Source organism: Poecilia reticulata, linkage group LG15 (genome assembly GCF_000633615.1).
Source record: "Poecilia reticulata strain Guanapo linkage group LG15, Guppy_female_1.0+MT, whole genome shotgun sequence".
Taxonomy (NCBI): domain Eukaryota; kingdom Metazoa; phylum Chordata; class Actinopteri; order Cyprinodontiformes; family Poeciliidae; genus Poecilia; species Poecilia reticulata.
This window is the reverse complement of record NC_024345.1, coordinates 22,978,137-22,998,574: the sequence shown is the minus strand read 5'-3', so window position 1 is coordinate 22,998,574 and position 20,438 is coordinate 22,978,137. Positions and strand designations below refer to the sequence as shown.

Below are 20,438 nucleotides of genomic sequence, written 5' to 3'. Positions count from 1 at the left end.
TTTTGGCTCTCGTTTTTTTATTCACTTCCCTAAAAACTTCAGACATTTTGTACAAAAATAAAAGTTAAAACTTTGCATCATTTTCCTTCCACAATCTGTCGCAATAAAATACATTAAAGTTTGTGGTTGAAATGTGAAAAAATGTGAAACATTTCAAGTGTTAATTAGCTGAGGGTGGAAGCTGGACTCTGGCTGTTTAATCTCTTCAGTAGTAAAAATAACCATTAAGCAAACTTTACTTAAATGAAAACATGAATCATCTTAAACCTGTTTTTAATGCGTCTTCTGGAAAAATTATGAACATTTTTTGCTAAATTTTTAGTAATTCTAAATCTACATTCTAAAGTTTGGAAAAATGTAGAATGTAGATTTATCCAGCCGACCTGAGGAGTAAAAAACTAAAAAAAGTAATTGGTAAAGCAGTTACCGGTTTCTATTCTGATATCCAAACATAGTGGAAGGTTTAGTGGAAGGAAAAAGTCAGATGCTACACCCAAAGGTGGTGACCAGCTTTTATCACAACCTGGAAAACATTTACGCCACAAAAACTCTTGAAATATTTCACGTCTGTTAGTTTCTGGTTTTGAAATAATTATGTCAAACTGCCTGTGAACTGCAGCTTCTCACTACATTTATCATGAAGTCTCTGCCAAAAACAAAAAAAAAAATGTTGTGAACTTTGACCTGTGGAGCTGTAACGGTATCATATCTGTGAATAAATGTATTTTTGCAAATGAGGAAATCGAGCGCGGCGGTTTTGCCATTCACTTGTTTATTAATTATTTAGAAACACAGGAAAAAAAAAAAACATTAAATCTTCAAACCTAAAATTATCCGCCCGGAAACCCAACCAGCCAATCAGAGCCGAGCATTGACATTCAAAAACATCTAAGTAGAAACCACTCTAAGTACTTCACAATGTGCCCCTACTGCCCAAGCCTGATATGTAATGTCATTAATATTTTCCTCTGCTGCGCTGAAATCTGCCGCCGCCGCCATCTTTGGGTTCGACCACGAAGGAACAAAATAATCCGAGACGAAGCGAAATGTCGAAGAAGATTTGATGCAGAACAGTCAAAAACATTCAAAGCTCATTTAATCCTGGACGAAGCGCTGACTGAAACCAATGAAATAAAAATAAAAAGTCTGGACAAAGTGCAGCAAGCACCTGAGAGAGAGAGAGAGAGAGAGACTCCGCTCTCACCTTCAACAATCGCGTTTATTGCTTGGTGAGAGAAGTGCATATTTTTCAGGAAATACTTCTTAAAACCAGAGCCGTTTTACTTTCAGCTCCGTTTGACATCAAAGTGACACATTTGGAAAGAAAGGGAAGAAAAATGCATGAGTTGACCGACGCAAACACACACACACACACACACCAACGGATGCACAGTGTAGGGATCGCCATGGAAACGTCTCGGGGTTTGCGACTAAACGTGTTTTTTAAAAAAAAGAGACAGCATGAATTTACCCCTGAGGTGTTTCAATCATAAGACCCTAAAACGACGCATGATTGAGCGGCTAAAAACGGCTCCGCAAAACCTGAGAGGAGTCGGCCGACCTTAAAAAAAATTTAAATAATCGGATGAAACTCGGGCCAAACGTTTTGGTTTGTGCTGCTACCGTTTGAAAAGATTACATTTCCAGAGGTCAAAGGTCAACCAACCCCATTTTCCTCACTTTTACAAAATCAAATGATGTTGGTGTCAAACGTTTGTGCTGCTATCATTTAAAAGATGATGTTTCCAGAGGTCAGAGGTCAAAGAGCGCCACAACATTTACAAAAATCTAATTTTGTGCCAGTCAAGTAGCGCGCTGCAAAAATGTTTAGCTGCACTAACAAAAAGCAATTTATAGATTTTGTTTTTGTTAATGTGGGGTGGAGGGCGGGTTGGTCTCTGGAAACTTGTTTTACAATCTTAAGAATTATAGCAGCACAAATTAAACATTTTGCAGCACAAACAGCACAACTAATTAATATTTAGTTTGATTTTGTAAATGTGGGGTGTGGCGCACATCCTCTGGAAACCTTTTTATTAATCTTACTGCAGCACAATTTCTGCAGCACAAATAAAAAAATACATTTGTGGTTAACCTTTGACCTTTGAAACATTAGTAGCTTTAAAATTGTTGCTGCACAAACCAGCAGAAATGTTTTAAAAAATGCACCAGTTTTGGGCGGATGGGAGCGAAGTGACATCTGGAAACCTTTTTTTGGGATATTTTAAAAATCATAACGGCACAAATGAAACTTTTTGCAGCACAAACATTAAAATTCTATCAATTTTGTTTTACGTTGTAAAAATGGGAGGAAGATCAAGTTGATCTGCCATCAGGAAACTTTTTTAAAAATTATACCGCCACAAATCTTTGAACATTTTTGCTGTGTAAATGTAGCACAGTTGATTCACACATTTAATTAAATTTTGTAAATGTAGGTTGACCCTTGACCTCTGCAAACAATATCTTCAAAATGAAAGCAGCACAGAAATTTTTATTTTTATTTTAATGTAAATAGAGGAGCCAGTTGAGTCTGGAGACTTAATGTTTTTACAAATTACATAAATTGCAACTGAAAAAGAGATTTTGAGCTGTAATTTATGTTAACCTTTGACCTCTGGAAACATTCATTTAAAATGAAAGCAGCACAAAAAATTCTAGCAGCAGAAACATAAAAACTGCATTTTACATAACTTTTGTTAAAATGTAAAGAGGAACAAGCTGATCTCTGATGTCCAAATGTTGTAACTTACAGTGGAAAAGAGATTTTGTAAATATTTACTAATATCTTTGAAATGATGGCAGCACAAACGTTTGAGGCCAATTCAGTTGGATTTGAGTCGCGGTGCCGACTTCACTCAGGTCTCCTCAGAGGGCGCCAACAGATAAAAGCCCCTCACCAAGCAAGCTTTAAAAACTACAGAATAAGGCTTCGTAAAATGCGTACATTTGAGTAAAACGTCGGAGTGCCTTGGTAGGTAGAGCTACTGACTTGGACTGGGAAGCGCCCCCTAGTGGTGAAGTGAAGCTCCTGCATAAAGTTTTCTGGTTAACGTGGTTCTACTTCGCCTACGCAGCGCTGCAGCGTGAGTGTGAGGTGAGACCGCTATGGTTGTCACAGCTAGTTTAAAAAACGACCACAGCTAACTTTGGGGGTTCTTCGCTTACTGAGCATCTCCTCCTCTTCTTCTTCTTCTTCTGGTGCATTGGCGTGTCGCCTGCACACATTCCACACACACACACACGGTCAGGGGAACCTCAGGAAGGCGAAGCTTCTCCGGCCTCGCTCACAGTTTGGCGGCCATGAAGTTGATGTGAGGCTTGACCAGCGGGAACAGCGGCAGGCTCCTCTTGAACTCCGTCATGTCCTGGATCAACGACGGCTGAAAAGAAGAAAAACAAAAACAGTTTGATGAGGGAACAGAAATAAAAATAGCTTAAAGTTGTTTTCACATCTGATAGTCCAGTGGATTTTATTCAACTTTTGCTACATTTTTAGAAAAACCTGTTTCCCTCCTGCCCTGTGGGGGCGCTGCACCAAAAACCACTAAAGAAAACGACATGAAAATGAGAGTGTAACTTTCTTCTTCACGAAATGTAAAGCAAAAATGTGGTGTCAGGTTTTAGTGGTTGTAGGATTTCTCTTGTCGTTTGTAAAATACCACGATTCATTTCTACCGCTAGTGCTAAACTTTAGCTGTTTTTTTGGTTGCATTTACCCAGAATGCCCTGCGTTGTAGTCCACTTCCTGCTTTCATACCTCCCCAAACGAAACAGACTTTCCAGACAAACGGACTGAAGTTTGATTAATACAGAAAGTTACACGCAAAAAAATAAATAAAAAATTTCATAGTTTTTTTGGTATTTAGCAAATAGAAATAATTTAGCTAATTCTATTTAGCCTGGATCCAGAAAACGTTAGTCTGTTTTATTTTCAGTGGAAAAGTAAAAGTCGTTCTCTGAGAACCAGCGGTGTCGTTTACCTGAGGCAGGGACGGAGCGGGAGCCAGGTTGACGTCGTTCTGGGCAGGGAACTCTCCGACTATCGGACCTGTTGCACGGAAACAAAGCGTCAAGGCGACCGAAGCCGACAGGGATGGAAAAGAAAACCAGGAAATCCTCCAGAGACTCACAGGAGTCCATCTCTCTGGACAGAACGTGAACGGACACTTTGTGTCTCTTTGCAGCTTCCACCGTGAGCCGCTCCTGCAGACAGAGCATCCACGTTTTTAATCACAAAAAACATTAAATGCATATATAAAATTACAGAAAACTCAGTTTGAACTGATTGCATCTGCATAAAGTTTGGGATAAATTTACCAACATAAAGTGAAACTGCTGTCAAATAATTTTCAGTTACAGCTCAACTATTGGGTCCAATTTTTTATCATATTTAGTTAATTTTTTCTTTTTTTTTAAATATCATTTAGTGATTTTACTCTGTTTTAGAGTGTAATCGCTGAGAAAATGAGTGATTAACACTTTACTGGTGTAATTTACATTTTCTGTAGCCGTCACTAGGTGGGGTTTGTCATTTATAATTTATTTTAAATGTTTTTCAAGCGACAGATATTCTGCTGAACAAATTGTACATCAGCAATGGTAGTTTTCACATAAAATAAGCATTTAAATGATTATATATGTATATAAAAACACCTTAAATCAACAAACAAAGGGTAAAAACAGACGTGTAAAAAGTGATTGAAGGATTTATTTTTCTCTCCGATTTAAAATACCTGCGTTTAAATCAAACCAATGATGTTACTCACTCTGTAAAACTGCATTATGTTTTCTTTAGTCAACGTCTTCAGATGTGCAACTTCAATGTTATCTGAAAGGCAAACAAGTTTAAACATAATCAGCTTGAAGCATTTAGAACCTCATAAAGCAACAAACCTGCAGAAAAACTGTTTATTCAAGTCAGGAAGTCATGAAAACTCAGTTAAAACACATAAAAAGCAAAAACTTTCATGTTTTTTAGTGGTTTTATGTGATAAATACACTACTGCACACAATGTTTGTTTTGTTATAACTAAATAAGAATCTGAGATGTGAGACGTTCATTTGTATTCAGCCTGATTCTGGATTTTGTAGATTAAAAAAAAAAAAAAAAAAACTTGTAAAATTCCACCAAAAATTCTGAAATTTTGTAGAAAAAAAATTCATTAGAAAATTTGACATTTTAAATTTCCACTGTTTTTTGGAAAATCTTTGGTCTAAAAAAAAAAATTTTTTTAGCAACTTTTCTCACTTTTTCCTAGAAAACTGACATTTTTGAGATAAATTTTCAAAAGAAATTTTATACATTTGAAATTTCCGAATTTTTAGTAGAGAATATTATTAATCTAAAAATAAAATTTTCTAGCAAATTTTATTGTTTTTTCTACTACTTACAACTACTTTAACCCTTTCATGCATAGTGGTCACTACAGTGGGCAGCCGTCTAAAAGCCATCGTCTGGAGCTTCTTGTGGATTTTTATGTCATAAATGCAGACAGACCACTGAAGTGGACACTAATGCATCATAAAATACACCATCAACTACCGGCCATCAGCTGCAAATGCAAGAAATTATTTTTGTGAAATCCAATATGGCCGACCGACCCAGGAAGGACTGGGTCGGTCGGCCATATTGTGACATCAGAAAACCCCTAAAGAACAATACTACTGATGTATTTTTCAAATAACAACTTTGTATTTGGAGAAAATTACAATTGATCACCTAAAAAAAAAAATGTATCTACCTTTTTTTTTATGCCTTAAGAAAATTTAAAAGAAATTGGAAAAAAATCCTGACACAAAGGATCATAAAATGGTTAATTTTGCATCTAGCTTGGGTTTCTTTTGGGCTCGATTGAATACATTCATTGTCAGGAATAAGAGGATTTGGGTCACTTTGATTCAAAACATTTGCCATCATTGGCCAAGTCTTTCATAACCGGCGTCACCTCTGTCGAAGTTGTACTGCTGGGAGATGATCTCGCCCCAGTACTTGGCGCACTCGGCGGACAGCTTCTTGGGTTTGTCCAGGCGGCGGATGGCCAGGGCCTGGATGTGCTTCTGGAAGGCCTCCTCGCTCATGTCCTCCAGCGCCTTCTCCATGGTGCGCAGGAACGCCTCCACCCGGCTCTCCAGGTAGTGGGGGGCCTTCTCCGACTGGATGATGAAGCGCAGGCCCTGGACCCCGTTGGCCCGGCGGGGCCCGCTGAACACGATGTAGCCTTGGAGGGCAGCCGGAGTTTGACGGTTATTTTGGGAGTCGTGTGGATTAGCAACAAATCAATTAATAATCACATTATAACTTACAATGAGCTCAATAATTTCCATTTCTGCCATTTATTTGTGAAATACTTTTGGTCTCGGTTCTAAAGAAAACATCTTATTACACTTGAAATGAGACAAAACTAACTCATAAGTAACTTTACAGCGAGAAATATCAGCTTGTTTCAAGCTAGTAGTGCCATTAATTTTGAGGGAAAAGTTCAGTCAACTGTCCCTGCGCCGTTACCTAGCAACGCCAGCCAAGCCCAGGCCGTTGCTTAGCAACCGAGTTCTAGTTCCACCGGCAGATTATTTAACTTAAAACGAGAAAATGTCTTCTAATAAGTGAACTAATCTGCCAATGGAACCAAAACTTTATTAATCAATATTAAGGAATTATTTACTTATAAAAAGCTCCTGTTTATGTCTGAAAAGTTACTTAAAAATCAGCTTTGTCTTATTTGAAGTTTACTAAGATACTAACTCTGTAAAATTTTGTGTTTTCCTCTTTCTATATATATATATTAAAAAAATAATCTGGATGACAAAAATCTCCAGTTTGGTGTTTTGGTCTCAACGAGGACAGTTTAGTTTACAGAAACTTCACAATTCCTTTTATTTGTCGTTTCTGCTCTAGTTTGGATGTTTTAAAATGTTTTCCAGTTTTAGTATTAAATGCTCATTAGGATTTAAGATAAAACTGTAACCTGAGGTGGAATATTTTCACAAAGGAGTTTTTAATTAGCTTAAATGTTAAATACATATAGTTCTACAGTTCTGGCTTAATTATCATGATGCTGAGTGAGTTGTTCTCTCAGCAAACTGCATTTTTCAACTTTGTATGCTCCAGTTCATGATTAATTGATTGCTAAACTACTTGACGATTATTTTGACAATTGATTAATCGTGATTAATCGCGATTAAACAGTATTTATTCAGAGTTAGGTGGGGTTTAAGTGAGCTTTTCTTGTGCCCACTGATGCTGGTGGACGTGAGGGGAACTGACCCAGCTGCTCTTTGGTCCTCAGCGTGTTGAAGCAGGGCTCAGAGATGATCTGGCAGAACAGCTCCAGCAGCATGTTGTCGTTGGTGGTCTGCATGTCCGTCTGGTAGTAGATCTCGATGCCGCAGTGGTTGTGAACTTCGTTTCTCTGCTGGTAGACATACCAGCCACCTGGGAGGAAACATTATAAACATGCAACAAACACACTTATAAAGCTAATATTTACAGTTCTGCTCACTTTTCATTGAATATGAGATCCAAACATTTCCTCAAAAACTTACCTGGTTACTAATTCAATGTACTTCAAAAATACTCAATGTTGAACTTTTTAAAATCTATATACCCCAAATGACAAGGATTTTGATAATTGATTGATCTTGATTAATCCTGTTAATAATTTCAGAGCTATTTAACTAAAAACTAAATCGATAAAATTCACAAAGATTTGTGAATTTTCTGCTTTCTGCCTCTGGTTGAATTTCCCTGATTCAATACGGATCCGACCCGGTGACCCGGTTTACATCCTCTCACGTTCCTCTGGGCCGAACGCCGAGTTTAATCAGATCTCTGAACGCGCCACGGCGTCACCATGGCGACGGTGAGCGGAGGCCGACCTACCGTCCGGGACCTGCACCTCCCTGTAGCGAATCAGCTGGCTCGGGAGGAGGGGCTTGGTGTGAGCGTGCTCAATGAGCGTGTCCTCCACCATCTGCATCATGCCGAGAGCAGACTGGGAAAAACACAGGGAAAATATTCTGTTAAAGTTAAATCAAGGAGGCGGCGTCCATTAATCGTCCTTTAATGTCATTTTTGATTTGCAAATTTTCTAGGAAATTTATGAGCATTTATGGCTTTCTCTGGTAAAAAAACTTAAAGGTGGGAAATGTCACAGATAAAAGGTTTATAGGAAAGTGCAAAAAAAAAAAAAGGAACAAAAAATACAAATAAAACTATTTACTATTAATAGTAATAATAGATCAATCGTAACAATTATCTCCTTATTTTCATGATAATCCTCATTATTTTAATAATTATTTTGATAATTATTTTCCTTTTTTTATTTGATCAATTCCCGTTATTTATCATAATTTTTCCATTGTTTTTATTATTTTGTTTCCATTATTATTATTTTCTACTTTTTATTAGTAGTAGTAGTAGTATGTCATAGTAGATTTGTATTTCCATTATTTTATTTTCATATTTCTGTTATTTTATTTTTAGTATTTTATTATTATTTTTATTATTAGTTGTAGTATTTTATTTCCACTATTATTAATAATATTATTTAGATAGTATTTTCTTTATTTTTGTACTTTATCATTAATATTTAGATCCATTTTTTTTAACTTTCCTTTTGGTCGTTTAAGATTTAAAACCAAATACTACTATAATAAGAATACAATATAAAGTAAACACTATTATCACTGACAGAATCATCATTCGTTAATCAACTGTGTGTCAGGAAACAAGAACTGGTTTCAAGGAAACAAAATTAATTTTCCCAAAGTGAAACTGAACAAACCTCCTTGGTGATGTTGCCATGGAGCAGAGCCTCGATGTGTAACCGTGACAACAGCTCAGGTATGAACGCCCTGAGGCGGGGGAGAGTTACGTCTGGAACACAGACATTAGTAATCGATCACAGAGCAACTTGATCAAAGTTTTAAATTCAACAATTTTCCAAGGTAAGTCTTCAAACTTTTAAAGCTCCACTTTGGAAATATTTTATAGAATTTAATGTATTGAAATTGGGTCTCTGTCTCTTTAAGAAGCTCCTGCTCTTTCTGAAACTCCGCCTCCAGGAAGTCATCATAACATGGCTCCTCTATTGACCCTTTAACAACAGTTTTACTAGAAACTAAAAAAACAAAAAGCAGCTCAGCAGCTCCACCTGGTATTTGCCAATTGCTGCTGGCTAGTCTGAAGGAGTTGAGTGGAGGAGAAGTTTCCCCCACTCAGGAGGTGGAGCTACGTCCACCCAGGCGTTTTGCTCAGCTGAATGGTTGCCATGGAGATTAAATGATTTCTCAAACATGCGTGAAAGAATCAAAGCAACACTCCAGGTGTGTTTTCGATGAGAGAATAACGTTACGATGTAAAGCTCCTAAAGTCGATTTTACATGACACTGTCCCTTTAAATGGGAGTAAACAGAAATACAGGAAGTGACCCACCATCGAGCGACTCTCTGAGCTCGTCTTTGGTCCACCCGACCTCGGTCATCAGCAGGCGGAGGTAGTACATGGCGTGCTGGTGCGGCTGCTCGGCTCTGAAGTTGTTCAAAGATCTCATGTACTGGAAAGAGAAAAGAAGAAAAATCATGCAAAATGGAGGTAAAAAAAAACAAAAACACTAAACGTCTCATAAACCGAGTATTAAAACTTACCGCCTCTTTGATGATGTCAAAGCGCTTCTCGTCGATCTCGAAGGTCGCCATCTTCTCGATGATCTTCTTCAGCAGGATGTGCTGCTTGTCGTTGTAACCTTTGACCGAAAGCTGCAGCGAACGGCAGCAGGAAACAGGAAGTCCAGAAAGACAATCTCTCAGTTTAAAGAGCAGGAAGGTTTCAGCGAGTTTTCACATCGGCTCAAACCTGAGAGTGAATTTATGACCGATGGGTCCCGAACGACCAGAGGAAGAGACGAGGGGTTGGGTTTTCAGCCCAAATTTAAAGAAAACATCAACTTTCTAAACTTCTAGTTAAAGAGAAATGAGAGGAATTTGTGAGGAAGAAAGAGGAAAAAAGGATAAAAACAAAGGGATAAAAAGTTACAAAGGAAAGAAGAAAAAGGGATAGCAAGTAAAGCAAAATGGATACAAATAAAGGAAGCAAAAATGGAAGAATAGAAAGGAAAAAAGTTAAGAAATAAAGAAAAAAAATGATGGAGAAAGGAAGAAATAGAAAGAATAAACCAGAAAGAAAAATGGAGAAAGTATGAAGCAAAAAATGAAGAATAAAAGAAGGAAGTAAAAAGACAGGAAGGAAATAAAGAAAGAATGTATGGAGAAAAGAAGGAAGGAAAAAGTGAAAGGATTGAAAGAATGAAGAAAGTAAAAAATGAAGGGAAGAAAGACGGATAAATGGATGTTTTAAATCATGGGACAGGAAATGAAATCTGACTTCCTGCCAATATTTTTCTCTCCATTTTCACTGTTAATAATCAGATAAATTTAATCTGACCGTCTCCTCCAACACTGTAAAAACTCAACACTTTAGTTTAAATGCATTTATGAACCAAATATTTCTTTTTCTTTACTTTTTCTACGTATTCACTCCTTTTTTGCTTAGTTTCCTTGATGCAGATTAATTAATGTACCTTAAACATTAATTAAACATTTCTGCACTGGTTAATGTTAAATAATCTGATACAAACTGAAACATATTGATTACATCAGTATCAATATTTCTGTTCCAATTGAGACATGATTTAAAACCAACGTTGAATCAGGATTTGAAACTAAAATCTGTCCAAAGTTGTGCATTTCCTACATGGCTCTGCCGCCACAGCGCCCCCTGTGGTGACACCTGGTAAAGGTATCGCCATTATAAAAGCGATTATAGAAAATCTGACCGCCAGGCAGCGGGTGGGACAGCGGTCATAAATTCACAGGAAGCCGACGGACGCTCGTTAGGATGGAGCAGAATGTTAGTGAGGAAAGCAGGGAAGCGGAGAGCAGAAAAATAAAAACACAAACACGCATGCAAAATGCCCAGAAAATGGAGTCAAAGTTTTATCCATAATCCATCACCAAGAAACCCAAACCCAATCCCAGGAGAACAGAGCTTTATCCCAAGATGCTCCAGGTGATTATGGATTTAAAATTAATAATCGCAGTTTCTGAACCAGTTGAAAAAAGTTAATTTTTGCCAAGACAGCCCACCTCTTATTGTGACAGTTCCTTATATTTTTACATCACATACGTTTCTCAAATAAGAAAAAAATATTTCTTGTAAGTCAAGATGTTGGCATGTTGGGAGGAAGTTAAGACTTTAAATCAGTGGTCCCTAAACTACGGCCCGCGGGCCAGATCTGGCCCGCCTCCACATTTGGTCCGGCCTCCTGAACAATACCAGAGTACAATAATTCAATACAATACATTATATGTGGATTTTTCTTCAACCACCAGGGGGCTCTTTAGCAGGAAGTGTGTCCTGTAAACTGTGGGTGTTTAGTTTTGCATGGCGCATTGCTGCCATCTGTTGGACTTTTAGGGAACTGCTCAACTTCTATGTTATTTAATCAGTACGGTTGTTTGCTAGCAGTAGAGCAGTTTGTTATGAACGCCACACAGGTCGAATTCTTCGAAGCAAAGCCTGCAAGTAGCAGCTTATACTTCAAAACGAGCCTTTATGTTAACATATGAGGAATTCATATGTTAGTTACTTTCCCTCAATGGAATATATACTACTCAGTCCCAGTGACCGTGTCACTAACGGTTTTTGCCCATGTGCTTTCTGGGTAAAAATCAATCAAGTAACACGCGCGCGCACCCCAATTTTCTAATTTCTTTCTCTGCAGGAACTAATTATTTTACATTCTCTGTTTGTTAAATGTAATTTTGCTTCCATGGTTTCGCTGAGTCATAAAGTCATTCTCCTCGTTAACAGTTCCTTTGGTTTTCTTGTTTGTTTCTGAATTATTTTGTCTCTTTCGGACCCCGGCAGGTCAGATGTTTCTCTCCACTGTCATCCCATGCTTGTCTACATTTTAACTCAAATACTAGCTATTGAAAAACAAATAATTTACAGTTGAAACCAGATATTTACAAACACAGTATTAAAAGAAATTTTAGTTTTTTTCCCCACCATCATTTCCACCGTTCTGGGTCAGAAAGGTTTACCTACAAATTTAGAGAATTTCTTATTATTTTCAACAAATTCACTCGTTTACCGACATTATGTTCATGTTTAGTAGCATTGCCCAGCTGATGTCTCTAGATTTTCATATAATGTTCTCTAGCTGCTAGTTAGCAAGCAAGGGTTTATTAGCAGCTAGTTAGCACTAGCCTCAACTGTCTAAAGTCAAAGCATAAGACTTTTGTATGAAACTCAAACTTTTGCCTGCTAAAAAAGTCCAAGAAAAATAAACTACAGGGCATTCAACAATAGTCATATTTAAGACCTTATTTAATGTATTTAAGGCCATCTTGATATTTTCTAATGAATTTAAGACATTTTAAGGCCTCAATTTTAGAAACGGGAATTTAATAATCCACAGAAAACCTGATGTTGCTTTTGCAGCAATGGCTTCTTCCTCTCCGAGCGGCATTACTGTCGCTGCTAGCAGGGAAACTGTAGAAAATGACGCTCTCTTCACAAAATGCTTTGCTCTTGAATCAAGGTTGATTTTCACATTTCCTACCAAAATACGTTATTCACAGAACCAATTTGTAGATTTTTACCACAACATCAAGTCACAACACAGCTTCATTTATTACATCTAGAAACTGGTGATCAGGCCCGAAATCTGGGTTTGGACCTTCAGACACATAAAGACGATTACAAAGTCAGTCTTTTGGCACCAGATCATTTCCAGGATTAAAAAACTAATTTCCCTGCAAAATCTAGAGAAACTTATTCATGGATTTATGCATCTTTGGTCAATTTAAAACACAAAATAATAAGTGTTGCTTTCATTTAACTAAAATTGGATTCTTATTAGCCATGATATAAGCTCAGCCTTCCCAAACAGTAACATGAATGTGTGTAAACTTCTGAATTTATTATTCAGGGCCAATTATATTCTGGGTAATCCCAACCGACCCCAAAACGACAGAGGAAACCTCTCTGATGTCTGTAAATACCAGATTCAGCTGTAACTCATGTGCAGGCTGAGGAACATGTCAATCAAAACCTGCGTAGAAAACCAAGCCATTTGCGTTTTGTTAAACCCCTCAGAGGCGACCTCTGAACCAGCCCACACACTCCAAACAGCTTACTTACGGTGAGGGCATTCATCACTGCGGATATGTCATAGACAAGCCCGGCCAGGTGGGCTGGATATGCATACTCTCTTAAATTATCCTTCAGTAACCTCAGAAACAAGTAGGTCATGTTGCAGTGCACAGGATCTGTATAAAGGTAGCGACTAATGGAAGAGGAGAAAAAAGCAAAAAGGGAAAAAGTAAAAAAATATATATTTTTTTGTTTTGGGAGGAAGGGAGGGTAGAGAGGTTGGACCAAAAATTATAAGAAACAAAACAAAAAAAGAAGGGAAGAATGATTTAACCAAGGAACTGAGTATGTATATGCAGCCGGATGACCAGCTTTCTGTCGCAAAACGGAAAACTCGTCTCATCAGATTGTCTTTAAAATGATGTGGATGATAAGCGATGCAAAAGCACAGATGAAGGAAGACAGAGGCCAGACGGACCAAGCCTGGGTTGGAAGGCAAGTGTGAATAAATCGCTTTCAGGCGTCAGGAATCCTAAACGAAACGCTGCGAAAGCACAAAACCTTACCAAGTAATTCTGGTCCATGTTTCTAGTACACTTGAAATAAGACAAAACTAACTTACAAATAACTTTTCAGGAAGAAATAACAGCTGGTTTTAAGTCAACAATTCCTTAAAATTGCAGAAAAAGTACTAGATCATTTGCAGATCATTTCTCTTGTAACAACATTTTTTTTTCATATTATAAGTTAAATAATCTGCCAGTGGAACTAGAACTGGGTTGCTAGGCGACGGGCTGGGCTTGGCAGGCGTTGCTAGGTAACGGCGCAATGGCAGTTGACTGAAAGAAACTGGAACTTTTTTATCAATATTAAGGAATTATTGACTTAAAACTCTTGAATGTTGCTGAAAAGTTACTTATAGGTTAGTTTTGTCTCATTTTAAGTGTAGTAAAATATTTTCAGAAGAAACGACACCAAAAACTTGGCAAAATTTAGTTTTTTCTTACAGTGAAAGTCTTAAATTTTATGCTAATTTGTTTTAGAAAGAAGACAAAATGTTTCAAATGACGACACCAGTGGGTCGTCCTGGTGCTGCGTCATTTTTCCTCACAGGAACAACAAAAGAAAAAAAAGGTCAAATCATCATCATCACCTGTGAACCCAGGACAGGCTGAGCCAGACTAACGGTGAATAAGGGAGTGGCGGCGGGAACATGGAGTCTAGGATGCGACGGGAGGCGGGAGGGGGGTCTGCATACTTACATACATCCCATAGACGGTATTTTGGAGGTCATAGTTCAAGCCTGCTAGCTCGGCTGCATATGCATACTCGTTGAGGGAGTCCTTGAGGAGCTCCAGGTACAAATACGCCATGTTACAATGCAATGGGTCCACGTATGCAAACGGGCTGCAGAAAAAATTACAGCGGTCAAACATTACATGCAGACAGTTCCACTGCAGCAGGGGTGTCCAAACTTTTTACCACGTGTGTCAGACTCAAAACACAACCTAAAATCAAGCAAATGAAGTAGCCAGATGTCTACTGCAGATCCAAAACCTGACAGGGATTTTTACATTAGGGCCTTTTTAGATAAAATAAAAGGAGTAAATTTCTGCTAAAAACTCAAAAATGTTGTGATTAATCTCAGAAATTAGAAAACTTTGAATTTTCTAAAAGACAACTTGACATTCTAATTTCCAAGTTTTTCTTTTTTACATGAATGTACTGCTTACTACTACTTTAATTCTGCATGTTTGCTGTATTAAAATAAATAAATCTAGTTTCCGTTTCTTTTGGGCTTGATTGAATACATTTATTTTCAGTAATAAGGACATAATTTGGGTCACTGTATCTCAAAGGTTTATTATATTTATCCAAGTTTAAAAAAGAACAGAAGCCAATTTAGGTGAAGCAAAGTTGACTTTTTAGCAAAAGTCTCTGGATAAACTCAGTTTTACCTTTTGCTAAAACATTGGTTATAAAAAGACGAATACTTTGTGTTTTACATTTTCCTGTAAGAAATTAACTATTTTTACCCTGATTAAAAGTCTCCATTTGCATCTACAGGCCAAATCTGTATAATTTCTGAATTTCAGAAAATCAGTCTTTTATTAAATAGACTGATTTAATAAAAAGACACCCCTGCTGTGAAGCGGCAGTTTGTCGTCTCCATCATCAGGGCTGTGTCAGCAGATTCCTCTAAACTGAATCCGGTGAACAATATTCCTACTTTTCCCCAACATTAAAATGCTGCGTATTAGTTAATAATCTGGAATTATTTAACTTGAGAACTAAAAAAAAAAGCAGCTACAAAATCCAACTAATTAAAAAAACTGAACATTTTGTTCATGTTTTGTGGCGTTAAAAAAATTAACCTTTTAGTTTCCTGTACAATTCAACTGAGAAAAGGAGAAAAATATTATTAAAAAAATAAAACAGAGAAGCTGCAAAAACAGAGTAGGAATGTGAGCGCTCCTTTAAGTGCAGAAAATAAAAATAAATCTAATTTTATTTAAATATTTAGTCTTCTTGAGTTCACATTCGCCCCGAGTTGAACTGAATCTGATTAAACTGAAATAAAACACAACTGTCCTGTGATAACCTGCATCCTTTGGCAATAGTTTGGCTAAAGGGATCAAAAGATCTCAAAAGTATCAGTCAGGAGAAGGGTAAAAAACCCAATAGATTCAACAGACTCGGATCTATTGAATCTAGATCAGTAGATTCAATTCTGACCATTTGATCTAGATTCAAAAAGACTTAATTTAGAGTCAATTCAATTAAAAAAATCCTTCATTTATCTCAAAAAGAAACTAAATGTAACTCATATCATTCAAGTATCTTTAAAGAGTCGCAGGCAGGAAGATTCTCCAGTAGCAGTCAGTCTTCCATCGACTCTGAAGAGGCCTCTGACTTGAGACTGTTCCTGTTAAACTGTCTGATGACATGCTAACAGCTCAACATCCAAGCAAGTTAGATATTTCACACCAACATGTCTTGGATGATATCATCACTTGTTAGGAAACTCTGCTAATCCGCCTCATTTGCTTTTGCCACTTCTCTTTAATTCTGTTTGATTATAAAGCTGAGTGGATGAAGATGCTGGACTAGGGGATATTATCCTTTCCCTGTATAATCGATGGAAGAGATGATTTGAACATCTTTCTTCTCTTTCAAAGTGTTGGTTAAACTCTCCTGTATTCAAGTTATTTCAGTTCTACATTTTCTCCCTGACAAATTAGTTTGTTTTCAGTTGAACTGTACAGGATTTATGCCGATTAAAGCTGGGATGATGTCACAAAGGTCAGAATAAGAAGCCAAAGTCGCTCTAAAACCTGAAATCCTTGTAAAAAGCATTAAAAACAAACCTGAAGAACTCAAAGTTCAGGCAGGCCTTTGGGAGGAAGAATTTGTCGTCTTGTTTAAACCACACCTTGCTCATTGCAGTGTCCTGAAAAAAAAAACACACAAAACACATGATTATTAGTTTTATTTTTACTCGATTATCATTCTGCTAAATTAAACCTTCAGAGCTTAAACTGGAGATTTTTTAAAGAAAAATGAAAGAAATCTGCATTAAAAAGGTAAATGTTTAACATCAAAATGATGAAAGTTAATCCAATGCAGACTGTGAATGTTTACGACTACAGATGCAAACAATTAACCTATGATTAATTGTCGATTAAATGAACAGATAAATTACATCTTCTTAAAAAGAATAAAGTACAAAAAAATGTAGTTGTGGAGGAACTAGAATCACGAACATACTCAAACATTCAGACCAAATAAGAAAATAATCAACCCCAAAAAGTTTAATATTTGCAATCATACTAACATTTATGTTTTCCATCTTTATTTTTTACCAGATAAAATAAAAAAAGGCACAAAAAGTTTGTCTTTATATACTTTTTTTGGCCCCAAAGTGCTTTCAACTCAATGATTTTGGGCCTCACGGCAAAACGTTTCGACTTGGACCCGTCTTTTAGTATTGTAGTTTGACCTCCATCCAGCAGAGGGCACCACTGATGATCCTAAAACGCAGCCAGTTGATACAGAAATAAAGATGGCGGCCTTACCGGAACGACAAAGAGAAATAGTCCAAACAGAATAAAGATGGTGGCCTTACCGGAACGACAAAGAGAAATGGTCCAAACAGAGTCCAGACTGGGATGAAAAATGCACTTTATGCGGTTCTGTTTTGAAATACAAGTTTCACCTTCATGGCGGCATCAATTTCTCATTTAAAAATCATTCATGTGCTTCGAAAGCGAGGATTTGATGACAACAGAAAAGCAGAAGGAATAATGCAGAAAAATGTTATGGAAAAACATGACGCTTGTAAGGAAGGTTGATTTTGATGTTTTAGTTTGAACTTTTCTTCCACAGTATCGATACTGTGTGAACATTTCTGTTTATGGGGGAATTCACATTCTTATACACAGTATTATTTTCATATTTTATCGTTTTAAATTCAGCAACCTAAGAGTTTCCTGTTTTATTACACTTTATAAATATATCTTAGTAATGTGAGAAAACCACAATGTTCTGTTCATTCAGTCAGTATTTAACACAACATGAAAATTTAATGCCTTTTTAATTAACTAAATCAAAAATTTAGGAAAGACGGTCGGCTTTTCTTTCTTCAAGAAAAACTCAGGTTTTTAAGAAAATGGCTGCGTATAGCTATAAAGATCAATCAACTTTAACTAATCGATAATTTATATATTGAATGACGGCGCCTCACCTTGATTAAAGTCGGAACCGACGGAGAGTCTTTCTCCAGAGGGTAAATCTCAAAGTTGGTTGGGATGAACTCGTTTCTCATCGGCAACTTGAACTTGCCGTTCAGGTCTGCATTTGCCCAGTTCTAAAACAAAAAAAAAAAGACGAAACACTGACCAGCAGGATCCTTTAATACTGATGTTTCTGAACCGGCAGAAGAACCGGAACCGATTCAGTTCGACCGACTCTGTGCACCTGGATGCTTTCTTCAGAAATGGCTTCCTGCTTGTACTGCGTGCCGTACCACTCCTCGGTTCGGTCCGTCTGCCCTTCGAAGGACTTCGACACCACTGCAACTCTGGAAAACGTTAAAATACATTTAAAAAATCAGGTTGGAATAGAGCAAGAACAGAAAAAACATTAGGAAAACTGAAATATCGCAATGACACATTTTCCTCATTGATTTTCCTTCATAAAAGATGTGGAAAGTCCATCCGATTGACCGCGTTTATAAATAAAAATTAAATATTTTAGCCCACATCTAGTCTCTCCTTTAGGATTATAGTAATTTAAAATATTTTTTAATTAGCAGTGTACTGATTGTAGTTTTCTGGTCGATTATTAATCTTTAAAAAGCCTGATGTGTTGAGTCCAATTTTATTATCTGAAAAGTCGCTAAAGTTGGAAACTTTGTTGTTTTGTCAACTATTTTTAACCGCGCATGTTCAGACTATCACACAAATTAAAGAAATGGGGGTCTGATTAATCAGTGCGCCTGTAAAAAAAAAAAAAAAAAAAAAAGATTTTACCAAGGTTGGGCAGTTATCGCATCGTTTATCATTTATCGCGATAATTTTGATTTATCGTTGTTACAATAAATTTCAATTAATGTTAAAAATCCCCTGAAACTGTCCATAGTTATTAAGAATATCAATAAATATGAAAATATGATTAAATGCAGTCACTGTGAGCAGTTTATTGATACAAATCACACTTTTTATGTGAATGGTGTCCAAAATTTGTTGATAATTATTGTTCATGAATCTAACAGATCTGCTCTTCGATGTTAGCAGAAAGCTCTGTTCACAGTTTGCTAAAAAAAAAACAACAGGATGACGAAGCCATAAATATATGAAGGAATTTGTTCCAGTCAACCACAACTGGAGGAAAATTAACTGCATCTGCTGCCTGTAGGTGGCAGCATCATGATGTGGCTGTGCATTTCCTCAGAGGAGACGGAGATTAGCTTAAATACGTGGCGATCATTTAGCCGCCTCAAAAATCAGCAGGACAAAGATCCTAAACTTACAGCATTGGATCAAAGCATCAGAATGGCCTAGTCAAAGTCCCAAATTCAAAAAATAAATAAATAAATTCTTCCTCCTGACCTGCATGCGATTGAGCAGTTTTGTAAAAAATAAAAATTTCTCTCATTGTAAAACATCTCCAAAGGTGTTGAAGCTGCAAATGATAATTAACTCAGCACAGGTGTCAAACTTGAGGCCCGTGGGCCAAATCCAGCCCGCGGTAACAGATCATGAGGGCCACATACACTGAACTTTAAGATAAGAGCTGTGTGCTTACACTGTAAAAACAAAATCTTACCAAGTAACTTTGCACACTTGAAATAACACAAAACTAACTTACAAGTAACTTTTCAGAAAGACAAACACTTGTTTTAAGTAAATAATTCTTTAATCTTTACCGGTTTGTCACACTAACCTGACGTTTTCCGGCTGCAGTTTATCGAGAACCATCTCAATCAGATCCGGCCTGAAGTCCTCCAGAAGATACTCGGCTGCAAGAACTTCCTCCAGAGGATAATACTGCAGCACAAACACACGGTTCAGATAAAAACACCAGAAAAATACCAGAAAACTAAAGAGGAATTATAACTTCAACAGGCCGGTTTGCTCAAATATAATGGATATAAAGTTCATAAAACCATTTCTCGTTCCGATTGTGCCAAGATGCATTTTTACCTTCAGTCCATCTAAATCTGTTCAGAACCACAGATCCAAAATGGCTGTTTGAAATAAAAATAGCTTTGTTTTATATTAAACAAAATAAGTTTGGATTTAAGGAAAAATCAGCTTTTCATAAGTTATTTACATTTTTATAAAAATTACAGCCAAAAGGCAAAGATTGCAACTTATAAGCAAATAACTAACATTTACCATTTTTTTATTATACATGATTAGTATAATTTCTTGTGTAAATGTTATAAATACAATGCCTGTAAAAAGTAGTTTTCATTTCTTTTATTGCCTTTTCCAGTAAAGATCAACATGATTTCCTCGATCCCAGATAATCGTAGGTCAATGGTCGGATCGATCGATTCTTTAGCATTTCCAGCTAAAGCTACATAGAGCTACACATTGTAGACTTTACACTAATCCTTTGAAACGGCCTGAAGTTTCCATGGAAACAAGACGAGAACCTACATGCAGCAAACCGGCGACTTTGGAGGTGTAACCGCGAGGTCGTTCCTTATCCTTAAACCTGAAGGCGACTTTACTAAGATCCTGTAGAGAGAGAGGGGGAGAGAGAGAGAGAG

General features: G+C 36.9%; 1 protein-coding gene across 2 annotated transcripts in view; it reads right to left on the bottom strand.

Moving 5' to 3' along the window:
• Positions 1–1,877: 1,877 nt before the first annotated feature.
• Positions 1,878–20,438, bottom strand: part of ide (insulin-degrading enzyme) — a 33,750-nt gene continuing 15,189 nt past the window's right edge. The window contains exons 10-25 of one of the 2 annotated variants that reach the window (XM_008429999.2): positions 20,326–20,406; positions 19,604–19,707; positions 18,137–18,239; positions 17,904–18,026; positions 16,528–16,610; positions 13,208–13,352; positions 9,649–9,759; positions 9,437–9,557; positions 8,787–8,878; positions 7,883–7,994; positions 7,268–7,435; positions 5,949–6,221; positions 4,770–4,831; positions 4,134–4,206; positions 3,984–4,051; positions 1,878–3,383 (exon numbers count right to left, since the gene is read on the bottom strand). In XM_008429999.2, coding sequence (XP_008428221.1) covers positions 3,288–3,383; positions 3,984–4,051; positions 4,134–4,206; positions 4,770–4,831; positions 5,949–6,221; positions 7,268–7,435; positions 7,883–7,994; positions 8,787–8,878; positions 9,437–9,557; positions 9,649–9,759; positions 13,208–13,352; positions 16,528–16,610; positions 17,904–18,026; positions 18,137–18,239; positions 19,604–19,707; positions 20,326–20,406 — 1,815 coding nt within the window. In that variant the 3' untranslated portion in view covers positions 1,878–3,287. Of the gene's footprint in view, positions 3,384–3,983; positions 4,052–4,133; positions 4,207–4,769; positions 4,832–5,948; positions 6,222–7,267; positions 7,436–7,882; positions 7,995–8,786; positions 8,879–9,436; positions 9,558–9,648; positions 9,760–13,207; positions 13,353–14,421; positions 14,567–16,527; positions 16,611–17,903; positions 18,027–18,136; positions 18,240–19,603; positions 19,708–20,325; positions 20,407–20,438 lie in introns of both variants that reach the window. The other variant, XM_008429998.2, reaches the window with a different exon arrangement.